The sequence below is a fragment of the Anneissia japonica genome, unplaced genomic scaffold (assembly GCF_011630105.1).
Source record: "Anneissia japonica isolate Jap-2015-1 unplaced genomic scaffold, ASM1163010v1 scaffold4988_len2956909_cov206, whole genome shotgun sequence".
NCBI classification, from domain to species: Eukaryota; Metazoa; Echinodermata; class Crinoidea; order Comatulida; family Comatulidae; genus Anneissia; species Anneissia japonica.
In genome coordinates this window covers 685544-701461 of record NW_022696345.1, presented here as the reverse complement: position 1 = coordinate 701461, position 15918 = coordinate 685544, and the positions used below count along the sequence as shown (strand labels likewise).

General features: G+C 33.1%; 1 protein-coding gene across 4 annotated transcripts in view; it reads right to left on the bottom strand.

Annotated features, from left to right (window-relative positions):
• Positions 1-692: 692 nt before the first annotated feature.
• LOC117101804 (protein dispatched homolog 3-like) overlaps positions 693-15918 on the bottom strand; it is a 22844-nt gene continuing 7618 nt past the window's right edge. The window contains exons 5-17 of one of the 4 annotated variants that reach the window (XM_033241880.1): positions 13399-13670; positions 12226-12386; positions 11537-11664; positions 11261-11421; positions 10953-11126; positions 10003-10485; positions 8276-8497; positions 6300-6556; positions 5879-6017; positions 5514-5647; positions 4563-4842; positions 3621-3787; positions 693-3510 (exon numbers count right to left, since the gene is read on the bottom strand). In XM_033241880.1, the coding sequence (XP_033097771.1) occupies positions 3145-3510; positions 3621-3787; positions 4563-4842; positions 5514-5647; positions 5879-6017; positions 6300-6556; positions 8276-8497; positions 10003-10485; positions 10953-11126; positions 11261-11421; positions 11537-11664; positions 12226-12386; positions 13399-13670 (2944 nt within the window). In that variant the 3' untranslated portion in view covers positions 693-3144. The remainder of the gene's footprint in view (positions 3511-3620; positions 3788-4562; positions 4843-5513; positions 5648-5878; positions 6018-6299; positions 6557-8275; positions 8498-10002; positions 10486-10952; positions 11127-11260; positions 11422-11536; positions 11665-12225; positions 12387-13398; positions 13671-15918) is intronic. The other 3 variants (XM_033241881.1, XM_033241882.1, XM_033241883.1) reach the window with 3 other exon arrangements.

The following is a 15918-nucleotide window of genomic DNA, read 5'->3' as shown; positions in this document are numbered from 1 at the left end:
ATATATGCCGAATTATTTAGATGCTTCATTTGTCTATATTTTTAAGTGTTTTATTATTATTATTATTATTATTATTATTATTATTATTATTATTATTATTATTATTATTATTATTATTATTATTATTATTTTGCGTTTTTTACTTTTATGACATAAGCCTCATTTTGTCTGTATTTGAAAGTTTTATTTATTTAAATGTTTACTGCTTTTATGTGTTGTGATATAGAGTGTATTAAACTGCCATTAAATCACCATAAACTACTGTATAAACCATGCATGTTTTAAATTTATTTTGTTTCTTTTGAAATTCATGTGCATTCATGTATTGTAATAACTCGAAAAAAAAGCCCATGCTATCTTGAAATAGGCTTCTTTTTGAGGCTCCAGGTTTTACAATACACTATTTGCTCTGACCATACACCAACTTGACCCTTGTCAACTAATTTCTGCGTGGATATTTTTATTGGCTGTTTCAACAAAACCATTATATATAGCATACATGAACAATACGACAAACTTATTTTGTTTCTTTTGAAATTCATGTATTGTAATATCTAAAAAAAAAGCCCATGCTATCTTGAAATAGGCTTCTTTTTGAGGCTCTTTTGCAAAATAAAGAGGGGGCTTCAATTCCAGGTTTTACAATACACTATTTGCTCTGACCATACACCAACTTGACCCTTGTCAACTAATTTCTGTGTTGATATTTTTATTAGCTGCTTCAACAAAACCATTATATATAGCATACATGAACAATACGACAAACTTAAAAACTCGCCAAAAATTAACTTCACTAAAAAAATTTAATACCTCTCAACACAAATACTCTTAATAATGCACAGATGAAAAAGAAAATAACTACTTCGTCTCTTTATCATATTTACCTCAAACATTAAAAAACTATTGGTGGGGAAGCATATAAGCAGCTGAGCAGTTAGATAAACAGATAAACTTTAAAACATGACAGCGTCCCATAGTTTTAAATATCAATTTCTATAGTATACGAAATACCATTGGGACAATTTTTTAACCTGGAAGTTATGTTTGTATATAATATATCACATGTATGTAATATATTACAATTAATATTATGCTATATATTCATTATATTATCAAAATTAATAACATATACAGTAGTATGAAAGTATATAAAATCAACTATACAAAGCAAGCCATTTTTTCATAACAAATTTCTTAAATAATTTACTTGATCTTGTACCAAAATAGGAGAATATACAGTGCAGCAAAAATAGACATAAATATTTGAAAAATATAAAAAAAATATTACTCTTTATATAAGGCCATATTATTTTAACTGTTTGTCTCAAAGGTCCTGCATGCATTAGTAAATTCATGCACATTGTTCTTTCCTAAAAAAAGGGGGAAACCTTTTTTTTCAAAAAAAATGTTTTCTTCAAAAAATATATATCTTGCTCTAATCGTAACCTCCTTTAATAGCCTACAACATATTGTGTGTTGATAATTCTTAAGCGAAGTCAGCCCTGTAACAGACCATTTAAACCCAGTTCCACAATAAAAATAATTTTATTAAAACATATTAAAAACCTAAATTGAAGACTTAAAAACCGTGATCCGCATTAAGTTTTCGTAAACAGGAGAGCTTTGAGACAATTAAATTAATATGGTAGTATGCAGCCCACACAAGCATAGGATTTGCTAATATGTTACCAAAGAATGCAGCTGGAAAATTAACAATATAATCTTATTAACCAACAGGTCATGAATATTGGCTCATGAAAAGAGGTCCACTCACACTAATGTATACTGAAACTCCAACATTGTTATAAATTATCCAATAAACATAGTAATCAAAAATTTACCATTAGTATAAATTTCATCAATCAGTTATGTTTCCCTAAAGCCTAATGTGATTGAATTTTTCTTAAAAATCACAATGAATTTTAATACATATTTGCTATGCACGCATACTAATGAGTATTCATCAGGTAACTGATGAATACTCATGAACACTACTGTGATTGCACAATATAATATTAAATATTGTTGTATACACAATTACTGTATATAAACCATTAGCTGCTTTCATTGTTCACTGTTCTTCACATTTTCAATGTTATTGTTCTTCTCTTGTATGTAATTATTTTCATATACACCACCTGTACATATTATGTATATTCATTAGTTTTAACCCCAAATATGCATATTTATAGTACAACCAAATATATATTAATTGTTAAATGCCACATATGCATATGCATATTTATTGCTACAGCCTACATAAGTATTCATAGCCTAACTTATATATGCATATTCATGAGTTGCTAAACACCACATACATATTCATAAATTGTGAAACAACACACATGCATATTTTTATATTGCTAATGTATGTATATTTTGATAACCATTAAAAAATATGTTCATCTAAATCACCTTTAATTGTAGAATTTGCTATAAACATTCTGAATATGTATGATGCATTATGAATGAAATACTTTGTGCTGTAAAAAGAATGAGAGTTTATTAACATAGAAATCTACGTAATTGAGGTTGTTTCTTACAATACCTTATATCAATGAAAAGGCTGAATCTTAAAGCTACGATGATTATGTGGGTATGATTATCAGTGCTCTAAAGACGTTTAATCAAAGGTTTATGAAGAAACCCTGTTGCTGAGATGTGGACTCAATACTCAGCACTTGGAAGCCAAGTAAATTAAACTTCAAAACATAGGGCATCCCTGAATAACCAGTAATTCAATAAGTGAGCAAATAATTAATTAACTGATGTTATTGTAAACCTCAACATTACCTCAGGCCTGTATGTTTTTTTGTTTTTTTTTAACAAAGATGAATAAATCTGAATAAAATAATTTTTAAAATAGTTGACATCTGTTATGTAATTAATCAATTAATTTATGTGTTTAATGTGAAATTAAACTCATTGGTACTTAAGATGATAGAAAACAAAAATTAGTAAATTATTTTTAAAAAAACATAAAAAAATATTCTACAACTGTTGTGAAATGGATTATTTCTTAAAATTATAAATTTCAAATCACAACTAAGATGTTTACGAATAATATGCAGTCTTTAAAAAAAAATAGGAGTTGCTATCTGGAATTATTTGCACATAAAATTGCACTAACCACTTTATAAGACTTTAAAATAGTTCAGAGCCTGAAGGCCCTGGAATTTTAACACCTTTTAGGTGTAGCCCATACAAACCACCAATTCCTGCACCGATTAAGACAATCACAATGAGGCTGGAAACGATAAACCACTTTAGGCTCCATTTATATTTTGCAGGGGCAAAACAGCTCAGGAATGCGGCACACGCTGTCATCGTGTACAGGATAGATAGAAACGTATTCATCGCGACTATTTTACCGAATTTTGAAAACGGTTGGATGATCGTAAAGCAGAGTGGAACAGCTGCAATAATAGTGGTGAGGGCGCTACTGAAAATGGAAACGCCAATGCTGCTAATTGCCTGAGATGTACGCCAACTGCGAAGAGCCTTGTTATCCTAAAAAAATACAACGTTGTACAAAAGATATTAGTTTTACAATTCTCCATAATATATAGAAAAAATTGATTTATATGTTTGCCGTGTAATTAATGTAAAAAAATACTTACTGATTTTATACTGGCTGGGGCAAGCTCACCTGCCATCAGATACCCCTCAACTAAATGGACACAATAGTCAACCGATGACCCCACTAGGATAGATAACGACACTGCCTCTACTGCACCCATCTGCCAACCCATTAAGTAGAACATTGCCACGACCAGAAGAATGACACCTACAGATAGACATGGAACAATGTAAGAAGGAATGTTGTCATCATAAATACATAACAAGAGTCAGAACGGCCGAGTGACAAGCAAACTCTACCAACCAATCAGAAAATGACCGGGAAAACATACTTGTAGCGCAAACATTTGTTGTCCCACCAATGCACATAATAATAATAATAATAATAATAATAATAATAATAACTATATAGCGCTCAACACATAAGTCTTAGAGAGCTTTTCCACATTATTACCCCAGTTATTGGAATGATGCCTATGGGGTAAATTCTAGTTTGCCGCATGAAATATATCCGCGCATTTTACACTCCAACTTCCTCAAGTACCCATTTATACTCCTGGGTGGAGAGAAGTAACATAGATAAAATGCCTTGCTCAAGGACACAAGCGAAATACACAGCAATGGATTGAAATCCCGACGTCAAGATTCTGAAACAAAACCGTTTCCGCTGCGCCAAACCGTTTCCACACTGTGCATGTACTTTTACACTGACCTTTTGTGAGACCCTAGCAACAATATCCAAGGTGTGGCCATAGCAGAATGGTCCATTAAGGTGTGGCCATAGCAGAATGGTCACACCTTGGTCCATTAAAATAACAGTTTTTTATTAGACTGGCATTTCAAACCCGGGATCCTTGTACTGGAGGGTAAACATCTAAACCACCAAGCTGCTCTATCGTATTTTATGAATTGTTTGATATTTTATGATTATATATATTTGAAATAAAAATAAAAATAATTAGTATAGAGCTGTAACAACATACCAAATATTGTCATCAATACAATAAACAATAGAACAATATGGCCAGTGAATATCACCACAGCAACTATGCAGACAAGCAATGAGAATGCGAGGCCATACACTGCACTAGTGACTCCAATAATTTCCATAAAAACTTGCTGCCAGTATTCACATGTCTGGAACATTGAGCCTAGTTGAGGAGCTTCTGTTGGGCTAAGCTTGTCTACTTGCTCCTGGATTGCAGCTTCCCAAAGGAGGTAATCATTGTAGGCCAAGAAGGAGGATTTTCCCATGTAAATTTTCTGCAAAATAAGAGATTATATTTTAATAATTTACTTGTTGGGACCATTCTGTACTCTACATATACTGTAGGCAAAGCTGTTTCACTCTGTGTGTTTCAATAATATTAATACACAAGTTGTTCAAATACAGTATAAATATACTGGTATCTCCTGTCCCCTGCCAGTGGGAAGGGGGTCAGGGGGAAAAACTTCCTCTGTTGAAAGCATAGACACCACCAACCCAACATTCGACGCTACAACAAGATCATCAGACATACTAATTTGTCAATTCAAATAAAGTTTATTTATTTATTATATTTTTTATATATATTTTTTTTTGCCATCTTATCTAGGCATGCCTAAGACAAGCTTTTGCTTTTTTGGTTATGCCTTCTTCAATATCTTTTACCTCACTCTACATTGTACAGTATTTCAATTTTAAGAAAATATCTGTTTCTTTGACTGATTGATTGATTGATTGTGTTTGCCAATCCCTAATATTGTACTCAAATCACACAATTTTGGGCCATATTAAACCATAAATTTCCTCCCCATGAACCACACTATAGGTTGTATTCTTGGACCTTGGCCAAGGCTGTAGCAATCCATTTACAAAGAGCACAACAGTTGTCATACAACAATTTTCATAGCTCTCTGCGAAAACAGGTTTTTAATAACTTGTTAATACTTACAGATTCAAAAGCCATTGTATACCAGATTGGGTTCTTGTCTTTATCTATGCCGATGGCACTTTTGGAATGTTGCCCTTTCAATAATCGTGCCGCAGGAAGATTGTTACATTCTCCAATAGGAGGAACCACATCCTCTGAATAAAAAAGTATATATAATCATCATCATTATCACCACCACCAATAGCATCATCATCATGATCACCACAACCAGCACCTATATTATCATCATCAGAAAAGCTAACAATCACCACAATCATCATCTTCATATTTATATGCATCACCATTATCAATGGCCCAAATATTATAACTGTAATAATATTTAAGAATAATCAATTATTAATTTTTGAATGCAAATATAAAATTACCCATATTGCTTGGAAAACATTCTGCACCCCCTTCAGAGACCAGGTCCTGATTTGTACCCAACTCGCGACATATTCGGCAAAGTGCTTGAATCGTATCTCCATCCAACAAGTTAAATGAACTTGTGTATATTACCTCGCCCTTTAAAAAAAAATGACATTTTGAAAGAGTTGCATATGGCTCATACAATAATATGTATGCTTTTATTTTCATATTATTAATTAAAAATGCAATAATATTTAATTATATTTCTGAACATGTAGTTGTATCGTCACAACAGTAAGAGAATAGAAAAAATGCATGAATATAAAAAGAAATGACAAACAAAAAAATAAATGACTAATAAAAATAAAGATGAGGATTTTAAAAATTAGCGACAGACTAAATAAAAAACACAAAAGAGTAAAAATCAAATCTTCATACCTTATTTTCATCAAGAACGTGCTTCCCATTAGTTTTGTTCTCGTTGTTGATGCCCTCTATCCCGAATACCACATATACCATAGCCATACTGTCTACGATTGGCCTCTGTGCTGCATCTCCGCAGGATTTTCCCTGGCATGGATTATATCCCTTTCCAGGTGAACTATTTTCATCCTCACCACTTCCATCACGATTTTTCCCTGGTGGAACAAGAGGTGGCCCGAATGTAGGAATGTATTGTGGTGGATTAGGAGACTCTGAAATAAGGATGCATACAATATAAATACCAAACTGATTGCAATAAATTCAGTAATTAGAAGTTTGAATCAAACTTAGATAAAAAACACTACTATTAACAATGGTAGGCTATTAATCATTACAGTAACATCTCCTGATTACGTACCCCTTCGTCCTAACAGAGTTTGTAATTGAGAAAATTCGTAATTCAGAGAGTTAGAATTTTCATAGCACCTCAGTGTGGTGAGGGTAGGCCTTGGCCATGCTATAAAATACATGGTTAGGTAGGCCTTTAGAAGCCTTGCCATGGGAGCAAAATTTTGTCACAAAAAATGACTTTAATTTTAATGTTTTCGGCAACAAAATAATACTTTACGGAAGCAAAAATTACCTGTGCTCACTGTGAAGTATTTATTTGAAGTGATTTTTGAATGTAAACATGACACAATAATGGCCAAAACGAGTGTCATTAAAAATCGCAATCCATGCGAATAGCGCCCCAATGAACAAAAAGGGAGATTTAGTGTACAGTATGCTTGAACCTGAACATGCATGCACAGCTCAAATGTAATATATCTCGGCTAAAAACGAACGATATGTCTTGCTTTAAACTTAGTTTTATGTCACTTTATTGGTTTAAATATTTTCTTTCTTACTTGATATAACATTTTATATTATTTTTAAAGACTTTTGAATACAATTTCAAGTGTTTTTGTAGTTAAAAACGATCGTTTGTAATGATGTCATCGTTGCGAATTGGTTTGTAAAATCAAGAGGTTCATAATTGGGAGATGTTACTGTACCAGGTAACTTTTAACAATTAAGTAATCATTATGTAAATGACAATTAGCATAATCACACAGGTAGCAAGAAGCTGTATCCTAATGCAATCTTATATTCTGCCATTTGGAAACCATTCAGGGCTATCAAATTGGAGTTACCATAGTATGAATTTTCTAACATCATTGAAAACATGAAGAAGAACATTGGGAAAAAAGAAAACCCTCCTAGAAATTGCCTTCTCTGGGGAGGCTAACTATTAAGGAAATAGATATTGCCTTCTCTGGGGAGGCTAACTATTAAGGAAATAGATATTGTTCTGACATGCCGTAGTGCATTATGATAATGAGACTGAATTTTAAGTTTAGGGTCAAACCCGCCCAGTAATCAACACCTCAGATTAATTGTCAGAACAATATCCATGGTGAACTATAAAAGATGTATGTAACTTAACAGCACTTCCCTTCGATACTACTATTAGATACAAATATAATTATAATGTACTATAATTGTTTTGACTTAAGTAAACCGCTTCACACCACCTGGTAAAAATCCCATCGAATTGCACAAACTACATATTACATTTAGTTGTAAAAGTACTTTACAAGACTATTAGTATTTACAGATTAATTCAGCACCTCAACACTATTTAATTACGAAGGTGCAGTTAATGATAACTTCTTACATCTAATTAAGTGTCGATTACTAAGGTTCAGTGACCGACTGTTTAGGAAATGAATTATGCTGTACCACACACACCCACATAATAATACACACACCCTCCAACGCTTTCACACCCACACTAATTAATATTATAAGTCAATCGTGATGTCATCACTGCAACTTCCAATGTTATTTTCCTATCCCCAATGGTGCACTAATTTTTGATTGATCTTTTTTTGATTTGTGTTCAAAAGGGCAATTCACTTGTATGTATCGCCATATCATTGCGCACTTACCATTGACACACTTCCCAATGTGTACCACCGTCATTTTCCGGTTCATCTCACACTTGACTTGCTTGAATAAGCATTCATTGGTATATGTCATGCCGTTTGAGGCGCAGATCTCCGGTCCAACGGTATTACAGTGAAAGTCACACGAACAAACGGGCTCAGACTTCTCAGACATATGACATCGTTGTGTATTCGGACAAACAATATCATAGCAGGTTTTTTTTACTGTACATAAACGAGATAAAGAAACATTAGACTATTATTATGATATTATGATTATCACTTATGATCAGTATCATAAAAAATGTTATTGTTTTAAATATTATTCTGAACATTTAAATATTATAGATATTTTTAGATGTTCTTTGAATAATTTAGGAAGTTCACTCAAAATCCTGGAATTTGAAATGTGAATGTTTATATCATCAAGAAAAATCATCGCTCTTTCCTGTTCCTGTTACCAGTATCATAAAAAATGTTATTGTTTTAAATATTATTCTGAACATTTAAATATTAGTATAGATATTTTTAGATGTTCTTTGAATAATTTAGGAAGTTCACTCTAAATCCTGCAATTTGAAATGTGAGTGTTTATACCATCAAGAAAAGCCATCACTCTTTCCTGTTATCTGTTGTTTGTTTTAGGGGTTACAATGCAGAGACTGAAGCATTCCCTGGGGTCTTTGAGACAAACAAATAAAAGAAATGAAATGAGACTCTAATAGTTCCTCTCCCATTCAAGAGAGTGATATACAAAACAATGATATTAGGACAACATGAGTAGTGATGATAAATCAGCACTTCTCAAACTTTTTGGCTCACAGCCAAAACAAATTTCCCGGAAATTTGCAACGACACACTTCCTGAAATGTTCAAAAACAGATTTTTTCAAAATTGAATTAAGATGTTTAAATTATACTTATAGAATGAGCTCTCTTTGCGAACAGCAAATTTTATCATGATATAAAATTTTAAAATCATCCTAAAGGAAATCGCAATACTCATATTTATTTGGCAACCCAATTTTTGGTCGGGACCCATAGTTTGAGAACCGCTGTTATAAATGCAATGTTAGTGATATAAGTATGGGCAACACAATGATAAGTAACGTGGTAGGAATGTTACGAATGAAAACATTTAGCAGTTATTAAATACAAGACATGAATACAATTACAATGGATCATGCAGTCAGACTACATCTTGAGTGTTAGCTCACAAATTATAACGGCCTTAAAAGCTAGTTAGTTGAATAACCCTTATGTTAAGTAGATAGAATTATCACAAATTTTTCCCCACAACGATCTCTCTGTCAGGTGTCTATACCCAACATCAGTGAAGTATCTAGAAGTCTTGAAAAGGGGGTGCTGAAAGGGGGGGGGGCGAAGGTGAAGTGGGGCGGGGCTCGATGTTCAGTTGAGGGGTGCTAACTCGCAAAATAAGGTGATTTTAGGTGATTTTTAACTTCTTGTTAGTTATTTCTGAAAGGGTGTCTGGTGGGGGGGGGGGAAGGAGTAATTTTTGGAGGGGCGGGCACTCCCCCCGCCCACCCCTAGACCCGCCACTGCCCAATATTAAGCATCTTTATCTTGTGCACCACTTCAGTATGATACAGACACAATTGATTGAAAGGCCAAGTTGTACACCATCAAGTAATTAGGCTAGTGACTTTAATCCTTCATATTTGCCCCACTCCCTTCCCTTGGCTCATTCTCTTGGTGTTAATGCCGTACCCAACTTACGTGCAGTTGTCGTAGCAGGTGAGGTCGCTTTAGCTGTTGGTAACAAGGTTATGTGAGAATGATTAGTGGCCACATTCCGATGAGCATCATACGTGACTGCAGCAGACTTACGTGCTGTTGTTGTAGCACGAGATGTCGCGTTAGCCGTTTTCAACAAAGTTATGTGAGGAAAATTAGTGACCACATTCCGATGAACATCATGCGTGACTCCGGCAGACGACGGAACCTCTGTCGCAACTTTCTTACCGTGATCTGATGGTGCTTTTGTCGGAGAACTTCCGGGGATTACCTGAGGCAGAGACTGGTAGAAACCAGAGCAATAAGAACAGTGGATGTTGCTACTGCTTAAGTTGTAGGCTAAGTCCATCAGCTCCTGGAGGTTGCTGTCCTCGCTGTAAAATGTTGGAGGTTGTGAAGCCGGTTGTATTTGAAGTACTAGCCCCATGGAGACACCAAGAATTACCAGAAAGCCAACTAAAAAATCATCATACATAATTACACTTCAATTCTTCATCATTTCAAATAGATACATCATGAATATAGAAACTTGGATTCAATGTAATACACACTTTGTAAATGTCCACACATTATACCATTCATACCACACATTCTGTCAGATTCGATAATTACTGAATGATACAAAATAGTTTACGACAAAAAAGCATCACAAGCTATTACTGTCTTACTTAGGTAAAAATGGTGTTTAAGATTCATCAATCAAATTATTATGTACAGTACTACATTTTTCAAATGATTATGTACAGTATAATGAAATTTCTAAGAAAGAAGATGATGGATATCTTGCATAATTTAAATTTTTTTTCCAGAAAATATTGCATAAAAAATTAAATCCTAGTGAAATACAAGTATTTGTAAGTATATATCTCAGAGGCAATTTTAAAAAGAATTCAGGAAGAAAATGAAGAAGATGCTAAACTCACCTATGACCCAAACTCTAAATCTCTTAACAGGCTCCGCCACAAATTGAGCCAGAAAAACCTCTAACCCTTTACTGAGATTTGACACGGCCCAGTCCTTCTGGTTGCCACGAGAACTCTCAACAGGTGATGTCGTTGAAACATCAATAAGTGCAACATCATCATCATCAAGCAAATCTATTAAAATAACATTATTCAATAAGAATTAATTAAGAAAATCAAAACAATATTTCTTTAATTAATAAGATTATTCAATTAGAATTAAACAAGAATTTAACAAATAAATAAAAAATAAGAATTAAGAATTCTACCTTGGTGAATACAATCATCCTCAATATTAAGCATTTGAATGTCGCTGTCGTCTGCTTGTGAGTTGACGCTTCCATTAGAGGGCACTGCTTGCTCTTGTTCATGATCAGCAAGAACACGGTACAAATGTGATGATCCATCACCACCGCTACATTTCTTCAATCTGTACCGAAAGCGATTGAAATAAGCACTTAATAATATCAATAACAATAATAGTAACAAATAATAGATTAAAGTAATATTAATTTCATCAAAGAAGGAATACATGAGATACTAACAGAGCAGATTCGCAAAGGAAATAGCGCCCCCACAGGTTGAGCGCTGATGGCATGATGGTGACAACTGTGAACCAGCAGAAGGATACAATTAAACTCATGAAAAGACCAAAATCATGTATGGCAGGAATCTGCAAAAAAATGAATGAATGTAAGAATGACAAAATGAATGGACAAATGAGAAAATAAATGAATAGATAATTTGTATACTAAACAAATGTTTATGTGGCAAAGACAAGCCTAACCAGTCACTCATCGGAAAAATTGATTAATACAGGGTTAAAGAGTAAAATAAAAGCTATAAATGGTAAAAGATCCAATTAAATCCGACATTTTGTTACAAAGATACATGAGTTTAAACATACAGCTGTTTAAAAAACAATATTTGAGAAATCAGCCTTCAAAGTTTATAACTTATGATATTTCTCAGGCAGAAACCATCACAAAATCATTAAGAGGTTTTGTTTTACATTGAAAATGGTGAAAATAACAGCATAGCATGAAATATAGATATACGAGGTTAGTTTATTGCAATACAATAAATTTCGAAAAATGTTGACATTCCAGCATGTTTTGGCCATTACCTCTGTAACAGGATTTGCGAAGAGTGACTGGTTTGGCTTCTCTTTGCCATATTACTCAAAATTAAAAAAAATAAAAAAAAAATAATCAGTATAAAGCAGAGCACAAACCTGAGAAGCCATGTTAGCAGCGAAGGCGCCAGCGGTGGTAGCCGATGTGAAGAAGGTTGCAATACCGGCTGTCTTGATGGTGTAACCCATCCTGAGGGCAGGCTCTTGTAAGTGACTTGCTTGACGATACGTATTCATGAAGACAAACACATCATCCACGCCTAAACAAAAACAGATCAAATCACATTACGGTCCTAGCCACTGAAAGATCAGACAATTTAATTAAACTGCACGTAGGATTGATGCAAAACTAAATTAATAAATTTTAACAACTATGCTGATAATTTTGTTGTTTTAATATTTAGCCCTCAGTTACAGCCTATACTATATATTGTCAATTATATTGGTTGTTTGTGGTTAACCCAATTGTTATTTTTACTGAATTCATTCTTCAATGGATTAGTGTCTTGTTTGGGCCTTGATCCTAATTCCCACTCAACCAGATCTACACTGAAATTGTTCTGTTGGCCATGGCAATATCAATTACATAAAATCTACATTCCTGTTTGTAGTATATCGTGTCAGTGTATTAGGACGTTTGATTATTTTAGTAACAAATCAAAATCTGAATCAATCAGATACGCATCAATTGCCTCCTACCTAAGCCTTAATTCCAGGAGATGTAGGTCACTGGAACAGTAAAGGCAAGTTACAACCTAATAAAAAAAATTACTTCCTTTCATATGACCTTGTAATATTGTTTGAAGTTATGTACACTTTATTTTTTGTTATTATTTATATCTATCATTTTATTATTAAATATTCATAATATTATGAATTTTATTTTAATTAATTTTATTAATGATGTTATTATATCATGACCATTACCATATCATCAGGTTCAATATACACAGTTGTATACGGTATACACACTAGTTCAGGTTTTTTTAAGTTCAAGTTCACTATATTTGACACAGTATTGAGCTTAGGAAACAAGGCCACACAGTCTTTTTGTACAATGTCAAATGAAGATAAATGAGAAAAATTTGTAATCTTGACATTTATTTAATTACAAAAAAAACCCACAAAACCCATACTTTAAGAAAGTAGTAAATTTAGCTAATTTGACCTCATCGCTTTTAATATCTTTACTAAAAGGCAAATTTAATCATATATGACAGTTTAATGGTCAATGTAACTGGTACAGTTTAGATCATTACTGTATTTACTTACCAATACCGATTACAACAAAAACAGACACAGCATTCAACATGCCAAGAGCAGTCTTCATGAAGACCATGCGATACAGAGCGAAGGCCCAGCAGAAACTTAGAAGAACACTTAAAATTCCCCAAGTTGTTAACCAAAGAGAGAACGATGTGAGGATGAGGAGAACGACAACAATGAGAACCAGAGTGATGATACTCAGACGTAGGTCATGATGCAGAGTTGACTGGACTTCATAGTCAAAAATTTCTGTCCCTCCGTACAAGACTTTTACTTTGCTGTTTGAGAAAAAAAAAAAAAAAAAAAAAAATATTAATATTGCTTGTTAGTTACTCTAAAAAACACAATTTAAAGCTAAATCCAAGTGTGTATACATTTCTACATGCCATGTACCATGTTTGTGAAGTTTACCTTTAATCTCTTTTGAAATTACAAATCCAATTTTTTAAGGGAGAGTTAATAAGTTTTTTTAAAGGCACTGGGACATGGACTACGAAATTAATGACACATTATTATGTTAAATAGTGCTGTATAATATAAATTGTATGGAAATTACAACTAATAATATTTTTTAATGGTAATCATTACAATTACCATACAAATGAATATAACCATTTTATTTGTTTATGTTATTATCATTCTTTATTGAGGCATATAAGAAAACATGTTACACCTAAAGGTTCAGTCGATTGGATGATGACCAAGTTTAATCAAACGCAATGTGATTTCAGGACACTGTATGCCAGTTTAAAGTTTAAACTGAAATTTTTAGATCTTTCGAATAAATGATAAATGTAGCATTATCATATTATAAGAATGCTTGTTACATCACCAATGGCATGAAGCACAGTCATTGCAATTTAGATTCAATAAGCAATTCAATGTCTTGCTTGAATTATTAAATTTTTTCCCATTTTTTTCTTACACCAATCCTTCAAATTCACAATTGGAAAATCCAAGGGTATCCAAACGGCAATGAGAAGGTCTTGGGTTCGAATCCCGATGTGGACATACGTTTTTCTCAAATATTTATTATCCTCTTTAATTACCACCAGTTACTTTCATGTGATTCACTATATTTTTATTGCATATTATGCAATACCTTGAGGAAAAAAACATGGCCAAATGGCAAAATCCCAAAGAGTATCCTGAGTATACCACTTGGCCTCAGAGCTCAGTTGGTAGAGTATTCGAACGGAAATCAGAAGGGCTTGGGTTTGAACCCCAATGGGGGACCATAAGCTTAGCCAGCATGCCGACCGACCAACAATTATTTAGGACGGCCACTTTTACCGTGATGGCTGGGGCAGCTTAGCCTAATCAGCTCGGCATAGCCTAATTGGGCCTGGTCTACCTTTAGCAAATTCTTTATATTCTTCAAATCTATCAAGTGTTACATTAAACTAAAGCTAAATCATATTTACGTTGTTTGATAAAAACAACCTTTATTGATTGAATGTACGTTGTTTTCGTACCAATATTCGGTGGGAATTCCCAAACATGTTAGGTTTAACCACTGCCTAACCGGTGAAAACTTTACTTACAAAAAGCATCATGTCATGTTAAAAAAATGTATACCCCGCTGGAAAATGGACAGTTCTGAGTAGCCCACAACTCATGCATGTGGCTCTGCAAATACAATACTTGAGATTCGGTTTTCCAACACAATATTGTTGGCATTCTTAACTCTCTGGTTATAACTAATTCATGAAATACCGTAAAGAAGATTTGTTGTTAACGTCACAATTTAAATTTTACAAGTCAACAAAATATTGTAGGTCTAGGTCTGTCTCTAGATTCGGAGGACCTAGAGTAGAATTTACACTAGAAGGCGAGAGAGATGAAGATGAATCTGCATAGCCTAGAAACATTATGTGACTAATTGTAGCCGTGCGCAATCTATGTCTAATAGGCCTAACTGAAATATCTTTGTGATACTATTCCTTTGAAGACAAAATTCCAACATTTAAACACCTTTATGCTCTCTAAAGATCATTATTTTTTTTTTCTTATGTTTGGAAAAGGGCGTGGCCCCGAGTGGGCGTGGCCCCGAGTGGGCATGGCCCCATCGGCTCAGGGCCATGCCCACTGGCTCCCATTTTATATGCCCACTGGCTTCCATAATAATAATAATAAATAATAATTATACTAATAATAATAATAATAAAAATAACAAATGATTAATAAATTTTATCACACAATCTACTTGAACTATGGCTCATTATTGTTATTCTAGATTGATAAATCAAAATTTAATAAACAATAAATAAATAATAATAATTAATAAATAATAATAACAATAATAACAATAACAATAATAAATAATAAATATAAATAATAATAATAATAATAATAATAATAATAATAATAATAATAATAATAATAATAATAATAATAATAATAACGGTAATAATAACAGCAATAATAATAAATAATACCGGTAAATGAATTTTAACCCTCTGGATACCGGATTCTTTTATAGTGCAAACCCTTGAATATCATATTCTTTTGCAGTGTAACAAGGGT